Below are 11418 nucleotides of genomic sequence, written 5' to 3'. Positions count from 1 at the left end.
AAAAAACTGATGAACCAGACCAGCGGTTAACTAATTGGCTTTGGTTCAGTTTCGATTACCAGCTTTCCAAAAAATGGTACCATTGGTTTGATTTGAAAAAAGGCCTACGGTGAGCACCCCTATCTACAATGCCAGTAAGGTATATATTGGAAGAGCTTTGACTAATCAACCCCCTCCCCCCAAATGAATTTTGATGAATACCACGTGATGGGTTACCACTTATATGATATTGGTTGATTGATTCTAAATTTTTATGGGTATCATGGTCGAACCTTTTAGAAAATTATCAAAAAAAAAAAAAAAATTGCAAGCATGCTTTATAGTTCGAAATAGCTTCTTCAACCTTCTTCACCTCCTTCTCACCAAACTTTTGCCATTTGAAAGTTGCACTAGCCGTTGTCTCCTGCAACGGCGATAGTGCTCAATCTTCGGGCATTCAATTTAGATGAGCAATCCAAGAATGACTTCAACGGTGATAGTTCGGAATAGCTTCTTCAACCTTTTTCACCTCCTCACCAAACTTTTGCCATTTGGAAGTTGCACTAGTTGTCGTCTCCTGCAATGGTGACAGTGCTCAGTCTTCGGGCATTCAATTCAGATGAGCAATCTAAGAATGACTTCAATTTGGACTTGGGGTGGAGCACCATCACCCTCGTCGTCTCCATCTCCCTTACCGACAAAGGCGTCACAAGGGTTTCTGACTTCCAGAGAACACATTTCTGACGACGAAATCACTATCGCTACTGCAACAAGGTTTTTTACAACGAAAAACAAAGGGAAAAAGGGATTAGGGTTTCCTCCGCTCCCTTTAGCTTTCTTTTTTACCAAAATACCACCATTGTTGCAACTTCCAACAATGGTGGTGAACAATAAGGGTATTTTATGAATTTTAAAATGATTACCAAGCACGTGATGTCGCATGTGGATGAAGTGTGACATAAAATTAACAGCAAGGGAGGTTTTAGACAATTGTCAGAAAACTTAAGGGTACTTTAAGACAATAGCTAAATAGTATGGGTGGAGTTAGTCAATTAGCTAAATAGTAGGGGTAGTTTAAGGAAATTTCCCTATTGTTTTCAAGGGATAGGCTCGTAAGTTGATTCCTTTGAGGAGTACACATGCAATTACAAGCCATTATTTGGTTACTTTTATTGAAGGTTTAAAAAACCAACCCGGAAATGGAACCGTTCTGGCCATCTGTTTCTGGGTCAACAGTTCGACTGTCCGGGTCAAACGGTTTGAACGGTTTAATTTATAAATCTTGATATGCCATCTTACCCATTAGATTGGAATATCAGAGTAAGATGCATATAAATAGAAGAGAAAAAGGGTTTGACTAATGAAAGTGGTGTGAGATTTGTCGATAGCTGAGATTTAGAAGAAGAAGAAGGAGGAGGAGGAGGAGGTCGGTTGTAGTGGTGATAGCAACGACGAACTACAACGGTGGCAATGAATGTAGATCTGAGATTTCTCTCAGTCTCAAATCTCTCTCTCTGATTTGTCATCTAAACTCTTATCCTTCTCTCCCAGATCTCTCACTATCTCTCACATCTGGTAGATCTCAGATCTCCCTCAACTGATTTCTCTCTCTCTAGTAGATCTCAGATCTCATATCTGAGAGATTTCTCTTTTCATTCTTGAATCTTGCTCTTATTTAATAAACCACAAACCATTCTCTAGGTCGAATGGTTCAACAGTCAAACCTTTTAGGTCAACAGTTTGTTGACTAATTTAACGGTTTTTGACTGAAGACTTGGTTTGGGGTAAAACGGAACCGGTCACCTGGACGATTTTTGGTCCCAAATGGTTCGATTGTCCGGGTCAACGACGGTTCAAAAACATTGCTTTTATTAATAATAGACAACTTCTTCATTTCCTTGCTACATATGCACACACCTTGTTCTATGTGACACCAACCAATTTGGGAGCTTGATAGAGCACTCGCAAGTTGCATCTCAAACCTAAACTCCAAACCCAAAATTCCTAAATCTATAATTTCTAACCTTAAAACCCTAAATTTTAGCTAAAAATGCTTTTGATAGGATACAAATCCAACTAAGTAGGAACCAATAATTTCTCTACATTGTTCAATTAAAACCCTTTACCATGTATACCACGTTGGCGATTTGGTAGGTTCCACATGATTCAATCCTATCAAGACTGATCCAAATTGATTTGTTATAGTTGGACCAAATATTGGTCACCTCTATCTGGTACATATTATCCAATTTGATTCAAATCGAACATTAATATATACCAAAATTACTAAGTTGATTTGAATGTATTGCTTTTAGTAAAGAGTCATTGGTTCAAATTTATAAAATTTATTTTTAATATATTTTATCAATGATATATATATATACACACACACTAAAGTAGAGCTTGCCATGTCAACAGTTCTCTCCTTGCTCCATTACCCAAACGAACAATTCTAGAGGAGGTGCAAGATTCCCTCTAGAAGCACTAGGAGTTGCCACCTAATATGGCTTATCTCATTTTTTTCCTCTCATTTTTATTAGGAAATTAACTATCCCCCACTTTCTCCTAAATTATCTCTTTCTCTCCCTAAATCCTATGTATCTCCTAAATTATCTCTAATTCCTATTTATCCTCTCCCCACTTTTCATCTATATCTATCTAAAGAAAGCTTCAATTAAAACATTTAACAATTATTTAAATATTATGAAATTATGTTGATAACTTTAAAATATTTATTAAAAACAAAAAAAAAATAATTACAATAGGTTTAATAATATTCAAATTATTAATAATTTTGTATTTTTATGAAATTCATAATGAAATTATGTAATAAGAATATAAAATATAATTTTATGGACTGTTCAATTTAATAACTAAATAATAATTTAAAACATAAATAAAAAATATTTAAATAACAAAATATTAAAAATTAAATAATTATGTAACAAAATATTTAAAATTACATAATTACTTTAAAGGAGTAATGTTTAAATAAAAAAGATTAAAGATTTTACATATTATTTAAATATTTAAATAATGAAATATTTAACACAACTAAATTTTAAATAGTTAAAATAACAAAATTATGTAATAAATTAAAAAAAAAATCTTAAGAATAGAATAATAATTATGTAATAATAGTATAAATTATAATTTCATGTATTATTAAATTTAATAAATAATTAATATTTTAAAATTTTAAATAATGGTATTATTTAAACAATTAAATAATATTAATAACTAAATCATATCTTATATATTATTTCAAAAAGAAAAAATAAATTAAATAAAAAAATTATGTTATAACTTAAAAAATATAAAAAGTACAAAAGTAATTATAACTAGTGGCGATACACGGGATGTGGCACCCCTCCCTGTCCCATGTCCTTATAGTCAAGACACTCTACTCCATTCTTGCCTTGTCCCTATCTACAAGCGATACACTGCTTTGATTTGAGAAAAGGCCCACAATGAGCACCCCTATCTACAATGCCGGTAAGGTATACATTGGAAGAGCTTTGACTAATCAACCCCCTCCCCCCAAATGAATTTTGATGAATACCACCTGATGGGTTACCACTTCTATGATATCGGTTGATTGATTCTAAATTTTTATGGGTATCATGGTCGAACCTTTTAGAAAATTATCAAAGAAAAAAAAAACTGCAAGCATGCTTTATAGCTCGGAATAGCTTCTTCACCTCCTTCTCACAAAACTATTGCCGTTTGGAAGTTGCACTAGCCGCCATCTCCTGCCACGACAATAGTGCTCAGTCTTCGAGCATTTAGTTCAGATGAGCAATCCCAAAATGACTTCAATTTGGGTTTGGGGTGGAACACCATCTCCCTCATCATCTCCATCTCCCTTACCGGCAAAAGCATCACAAGGGTTTCTGACTTCCAGAGGAACATAGAGTTTCCGATGATAAAATCATTATCGCCACTGCAACAGGGTTTTTTTTTACAATGAAAAACAAAGGGAAAAGGGATCAAGGTTTTCTCCACTCCCTTCAACTTTGTTTTTTACCAAAATCACCGCCACCGCTGCAACTTCCAACAATGGTAGTGAATAATAAGGGTATTTTAGGAATTTTAAAATGATTACCACTCACGTGATGTCACATGTAAATGAAGTTTGACGGAAAATTAATGGCAAGGGAGGTTTTAGATAATTGTTAGAAAACTTAAGAGTACTTTAAAACAATAGCTAAACAGTAAGAATGGAGTTAGTCAATTAGCTAAATAGTAGGGGTAGTTTAAGTAAATTGCCCTATTGTTTTTCAAGGGACATGCTCGTAAGTTGATTCCTTTGAGGAGTACACATGCAACTGCAAGCCACTATTTGGTTACTTTTATTCAAGGTTTTAAAAATCTACCCAGAAACGGAACCGTTTTGGCCACCGGTTTCCAGGTAAGCGGTTCAACCGTCCAAGTCAAACGGTTTAATTATTATAAATATTGATATGTCATCTTACCCATTAGATTGGAATATTAGGGTAAGATGCATATAAATAGAAGAGAAAAAGGGATTGACTAATGAGAAAGGTGTGGGAACTGTTGATGGCTGAGATTTAGAAGAAGAATAAGAGAGGAGGAGGAGTGGCGATGATGACAACAATGAAAGTAGATATGAGATTTCTCTTAGTCTCAAATCTCTCTCTCAGATCTATCATCTAAAATCTTATCCTTCTCTCCCAAATCTCTTAGATCTCTCTCACTATCTCTCACATCCGATAGATCTCAGATTTGAGATCTCCCTCAACTGGTTCTCTCTCTCTCTCTCTCTCTCTCTCTCTCTCTCTCTCTCTCTCTCTCTCTCTTCTAAGATCTAAGATATGAGAGATTTCTCTTTTCATTCTTGAATCTTGCTCTTATTTAATAAACCGCAAACCGTTCTCTGGGTCGAACGGTTCAACGGTCAAGCCCTCTGGGTCAATGATTCGTTAACTAATTCAATGGTTTTTGACCGAAGACCAGGCTTGGGGTAAAACAGAACCGGTTGCCTGGACGGTTTCCAATCCGAATGGTCCAACCATCCGGGTCAACAACGGTTCAAAAACATTGCTTTTATTAATAGTGGACAACTTCTACATTTCCTTGCTGCATATGCACACACCTTCTTCTATGTGGCACCAACCAATTTGGGAGCTTGGAGCACTCGCAAGTTACATCTCAAACTTAAACTCCAAACGCTAAATTCCTAAATCTGTAATTTCTAACCTAAAAACCCTATATTTTAGCTAAAAATGCTTTTGATAGGATACAATTCCTCCAACCAAGTAGGAACCAATAATTTCTCCACATTGTTCAATTAAAACCCTCTACCATGTATACCATGTTGGCGATTTGGTAGGTTCCACATGATTCGATCCTATCAAGACTGATCCGAATTGATTTGTTATAATTGGACCGAATATTGGTCACCTCTATCCGATACATATTATCCAATTCGATTCAAATTGCACATTAATATATACTTAAAATTAGTAAGTTGATTTGAATGTATTGCTTTTAGTAAAGAGTCATTGGGCTTGACTAAAGTAGAGCTTGCCATGTCAGCAGTCCTCTCCTTGCTTCCGTTACCCAAACCGAACAATTCTAGAGGAGGTGCAAGATTCCCTCTAGAAGCACTATGAGTTGACACCTAATATGGCTTATCTCATTTTTTTTCCTCTTATTTTTATCTGAAAATTAACTATCCTCCACTTTCTCCTAAATTATCTCTCTCTCCCTAAATCCTATTTATCTCATAAATTATCTCTAATTCCAATTTATCCTCTCCCTACTTTTCATCTATATCTATCTAAAGAAAGCTTCAATTAAAACATTTAACAACTATTTAAACATTATGATGAAATTATATTAATAACTTTAAAATATTTATTAAAAACACAAAAAATAATTACAATAGGTTTAATAATATTCATATTATTAATAATTTTATAATTTTTTGAAATTCATAATGAAATTATGTAATAAGAATATAAAATATAATTTTATGGACTATTCAATTTAATAAATAAATAATATTTTAAAAACATAAATAAAAAATATTTAAATAACAAAATATTAAAAATAGATAAATAACTATTTAACAAAATATTTAAAATTACATAATAACTTTAAATAAATAAAAATTAAATAAAAAAGATTAAATATTTTACATATTATTTAAATATTTAAATAATGAAAGATTTAACACAACTAAATTTTAAATAGTTAAAATAATGGAATTATGTAATAAATTAAAAAAAAATCTTAAGAGTAGAAAAATAATTATGTAATAAAAGCATAAATTATGATTTAAGGAATTATTAATTTTAATAAATAATTAATATTTTAAAATTGTAAATAATGGTATTATTTAAACAATCAAATAATATTAATAACTAAGTCATATCTTATATATTATTTCAAAAAGAACAAATAGATTAAACTACAAAATTATGTTATAACTTAAAAAATGTCAAAAGCACAAAAGTAATTATAACTAGTGGGGCTCCAAGCGATACACAGGATGTGGCACCCCTCCCTGTCCCTTGCCCCTGTAGTCAAGACACTCTACCCCTTCCTTGCCTTGTCCCTAGTAGCAGGGCAGGTTGGAGGTGAGACACCCATTCTCCATCGAGGATGGGGAATCCCCAAATTTTTCTCACCCCGAGGCAATCACCTAAAAATAATTTAATTTGTCGATATTTATAAATAGGATTATGAGAATTTGGGGTATTTTAAGAATTGGATTATGATAATTTTGGGGTATTTTATAAATAGAATTGTAGGATCATTATAAGAATATGAGGAAAAACTTGGAGATATTTTAAAAGTCAATTTAAATTTACTGATATTTTACTATTTTACCATCGGGTTTGGGAAATTATATGCAAATCCCGTCCCTTCCCTGTCCCTGATTTGGAGCAAAAATATTTTCCCCATCCCCACCCTGTCTCTTCCCCATTCCTATTCAAGATTCGAGAAAACTTGCCCCATTTGGGGTGGGGTAGGGTATTATTTATGTTTTATATACTATTTTTCAATATAAAAATTGAATACTAAATCATATTTTAAACATTATTTAGAAAAAAAAAGATTAAATTACAAAATTCTGTAGTAACTTTAATAAGAATATAAAATATAAATAAATGATGAAATAAATATTATTGAAATAGTGGAAGTAGATTAAATAACTTAGAAGTATTAAAGCTTTTTATTAGTTATTTATTTTATTTTTGTTATAAATATATTTTCAAGAATTGTGCATTTTCGCTATAAATTTTCAATAACTGTTGGAGATTAAATTATTGTTATTTTTTAGAGGTTAGACTATTAATTTAGCTGAAATTAGGAGTATTCACTAGGTAATTCAGTTCGTTTGGAGATTGTTTGGCTAGCCAAACTGATCTAGTCGAATTAGTGAGTTGATCACTCGAAAATGACCAACCATTAATGAAAACTAACCATTGGTTAATTAATAAATGTTCAAATTTTTAATGTTTAGCAGAACTTACATTAATCGTTGTAATTTAATAAATTTTCATTAAATTTTTACAATAATTATTTATTCATAAAAGATATTACTAATTGGCGTAATTTACTAATTTCTATAAAATCAATAATTATAGTTAAAATTATCAAATAATTCAATGAAACTCTTTAACTAATAATCCATACTTTTTTAATAAATAATAATTAAAAAATTAGGAAATTAATCTATAAATATTCTCCAAAACTATTTAAATAATAGTCCACTATTATTATTCAACTAAATAATTATTAAAATTTTAGGAAATTAATATATTAGAAAATTTTCATATTTATTTAAATAACAATCCATTATTTTTATTTTAATAAATAATTATGAAATAATTTAGAAAAATTATTAAATCTATCCACACAGGTCTAGAGTCTAGACCACTCTTGGCTTTACATTAATTAACAACAAATGATTTACTTTTAATTAAAATTAATGATTTACTATAATTACATCTCATTGGTTAATGGTAAACAATTTAGGCTTAAAAATTAAATAATTTACATTAAGCCACATTAATTTATTGTTATTGTAAATAACTAGTTTACTATACATTTTTGCTAATTAACAACAATTTCATTAACTTTTCAAATTATCATACAATATAATAATTTATTGTTATTTTATTTACTATTTGTTAATTAACTATAGAAAATTATTAGAACTATAGGGATGGCAATTTTCCCTGTAAAACTAGGGCCCTACCTTGCCCCACCCCGAACGGGGCAAGTTTTCTCAAATTTTAAATAGGGATGGTGAAGAGATAGGGTGGGGACGGGGAAAATATGTTTACTCCAAATCAGGGATGGAATTTGCATATAATTCCCCAAACCCAATGGTAAATTAGTAAACTATCAGTAGATTTAATATTGATTTTTAAAATATCTTTAAATTTTCCTCATATTGTTATAATCTTAGGATTCCACAATTCTATTTATAAAATACCCCAAATTTGTCATAATCCAATTTCTACAATACCCCCAAATTCCCATAATCCTATTTGTGAAACATTCACAAATTAGATTATTTTTAGGCGGTTGCCTTGGAGTGGGGAAAATTTGTGGATTCCCTATCCCTGATAGGGAATGGGTGCTTCGCCTCGAATCCGCCCCACCACCAAGGATGAGGCAGAGATGGGTTAGAATGTCTTGACTACGGGGACAAGGGACAGGGAGGAGTGCCCCATTCCATGCATCGCATGGGGCCGTTAGTACAATATTAAAGCTGGTTTATTTTATTAATAATATATATTTAACATTTTGATTATTTTCAGTTTAATTTATAAATTCTATTCAATCCGGATGCGATTCGAATCCGCAATCCGAGAGATAGATTCGCTTATAATCCAAATATAAACGGATACGAATCAGATTTGGATATATACCATATCCGGATCTTATCCGATCCGTTTGCAGGCTATGGTGAGGTGATGGACCGATGGTGAAGTTTGTGACCCGGTGCTTCATAAAACTTCATCCGCAAGTGGCAATTTCCCAACCTTTCAAATCCTTTCCATATTGTGTCTTCTTCCCTATCCAACTCCTCCAACAAAGCAAAGATAATTTCGTAATGGGCATTTCCGTTGTTTCAAGCTCCGAACTTTTGCAGAGCTTATGGCCTCTGCAATTATCAAAACCCCTAGGAACCCCCTTTATTTGCAGACCCATCATGGGTCTCCGAACAGAATTCTCAAGCCCACTGGTAAAGGAGAACTTTTTCCCAACATCGTGAGGCTCTGCTCGGAGAATCGATTAAAAGAAGCTGTTAGTACTCTTGATTTGTTTCAAAAACCAATTTTATATCCAGAGAGGCTTCGTATGTACGAGCTTTTGATTTCTTCAATTGCCTCCGTAGGAGATCTGTCTCTTGCCAACGAGGTTTACCGCCACATGAAGGGTTCTAATTTGCACAGGAGTTGTTACTTGGGAACGAAAATTATCGACATGTTCATTAAATGCGGTAGTCTGGATGCTGCATTACAGGTATTCGATGCTGTTAACGATAAGAACTTGCACACGTGGTCTGTGATACTGACTGGGTTCTGTCGAAATGGTCAGTTCGATGATGCCTTGCACCTTGTTCGTGATTTTAGTGGTACCCATGTGAGAGCAGATGGGTTTGTTTTAAGTAATATTGTCAAAGCTTGTGCTGGTTCATGTAATTTTAGATTGGGAAGGGAGGTTCATGGGTTTGCTTATAGGAGTGGATATGAATCTGATATTTTTGTAAACAACTGTTTGCTTGACGCTTATAGGAAGTGGGGTCGTATCGATGATGCTCGTAAATTATTTGATAGGATGTATCTCAGAGATATTGCATCATGGAATTCTATGTTGAAAGGTTATAGTGATGCTGGAGAGTTTCCTGCATTCATTAGATTGATTGAGGAAATGAAAGCAGTGGTGGGGTTGAAATTAAATCTGATTACTTGGAACACAATGATATCAGGCTATGCAGCCCATGGATGTTCCAAAGAAGCATTGAACTGTTTCTGCAAGATGCAATCCATGGGAATGAAACCAGATTTGATCTCTTGTAATGCATTAATCTCTGCTCTGGCTCGAGATGGATATTTTCAGGAAGTTCTGGAACTCATTCAACAGATGAAGATTGTGGGTCTGGAGCCCGATATCATCTCCTGGACTACCCTTATTGGAGGGTACGTGAATTCAGGCTATTTTGCTGAAGCTTTGAATTTGTTTTCAGAGATACAAAGTTCTGGTTTGGTTTTAGACAAATTCATATATTCTCTAAGTCTGAAGGCATGTTCTGGCCTGCAAGCTATCAGACAAGGCAGAGAAATCCATGGTCATATGATCAGAAATGGGTTTTCAAATGGAACTTTTCTAAGTACTTCTCTAGTAAACATGTATGCTAAATGTGGGAGGCTAGACTGTGCTAAACCCCTCCTATCAAAGAATGACATTGTCTCATGGAACTCTTTAATTTCTGGATACATTAAGAATGGAGACATTAAGGAAGCAAAGGAACTACTACAACAGCTGCAAGCAGAACCCTTGAAGCTGGACTTGGTTTCATGGAATCTGATGATCAACTGCTATGTCGAAGAAGGTGATATGAATGGAGCGTTGGGTACAGTAGACCTTATGCAGTCGTTTGGCCTTCTGCCCGACTCTTTTTCTTGGAACAGCCTCTTAAAGGGCTATGCAAAGGCAGGGCAACTTAGTGATGCAGTGGAGCTCTTAGGTCAAACAGAGTTCGCAATATGTAAGCAGGACTCCTGCTCATGGAACACACTGATCTCTACACATGTCAAAAATGGCAAAGGGGTCAAGGCACTACAGGCTTTTCGCTTTATGAGAATCCGTGAGGTCGAGGTGGATCCAATTGCAATTTCCTGCATTCTTCATGCTTGTGCTCTTCTGGGAGCTCTTCGAATTGGAAAATCCATACATGGATGGATTATAAGAAGGAAAACCCAGGACAAGTACGTAACCAGTGCTCTCCTTGAGATGTATATCAAGTCAAATGCTTTGGATTCTGCACAGAAGCTTTTTGCTGTGACCTCCAAAACAAACTTGGTATTATGGAATGGAATGATTTCGGGTTTAGCTAAATGTGGGCAGATGCATGAGGCTTACAAGCTTTTCCATGAAATGAGATCAACTAACTTAAGTCCGGATGTAGTTAGTTGGACATCGATTATGTTGGGCTACATAAAGTGCGGCAATGCAGATTTAGCACTAGAAGTGTGGACCCAAATGCTTCAGGCAGGTGTCCAACCTGACCCAATTTCTCTTATAGCTGCCTCAACAGCTTGTGCCAACTTGGGAATGCTGGGGATTGCAAAAGAGATCCATGGCTTCTCAATTACGACTGGACTGGAGAGGGAACCATCTGTTCAAGCTGTTCTCATGAATATGTATTTAGAATGTGGTAGTATGATCTAA

At 33.8% G+C, this 11418-nt stretch overlaps 1 protein-coding gene across 1 annotated transcript; it reads left to right on the top strand.

Annotated features, from left to right (window-relative positions):
- Positions 1-9120: 9120 nt before the first annotated feature.
- Positions 9121-11418, top strand: LOC148879717 (pentatricopeptide repeat-containing protein At4g18520, chloroplastic-like). Its single transcript, XM_088975145.1, has one exon. It carries the CDS (start codon positions 9121-9123, stop codon positions 11416-11418), a length of 2298 nt encoding a protein of 765 aa, XP_088831271.1.

This window comes from Nelumbo lutea, chromosome 1 (assembly GCF_056320005.1).
Source record: "Nelumbo lutea isolate HS-2025 chromosome 1, American lotus-T2T, whole genome shotgun sequence".
In the NCBI taxonomy this organism is placed as follows: domain Eukaryota; kingdom Viridiplantae; phylum Streptophyta; class Magnoliopsida; order Proteales; family Nelumbonaceae; genus Nelumbo; species Nelumbo lutea.
Note: the sequence above shows the minus strand (reverse complement) of the source record. Positions and strands in the feature narration are given on the sequence as shown.

What these genes read in the sequence shown, in the direction of transcription:
- LOC148879717 (XM_088975145.1), top strand. Translation starts at nt 9,121, where the DNA reads ATGGCCTCTGCAATTATCAAAACCCCTAGGAACCCCCTTTATTTGCAG.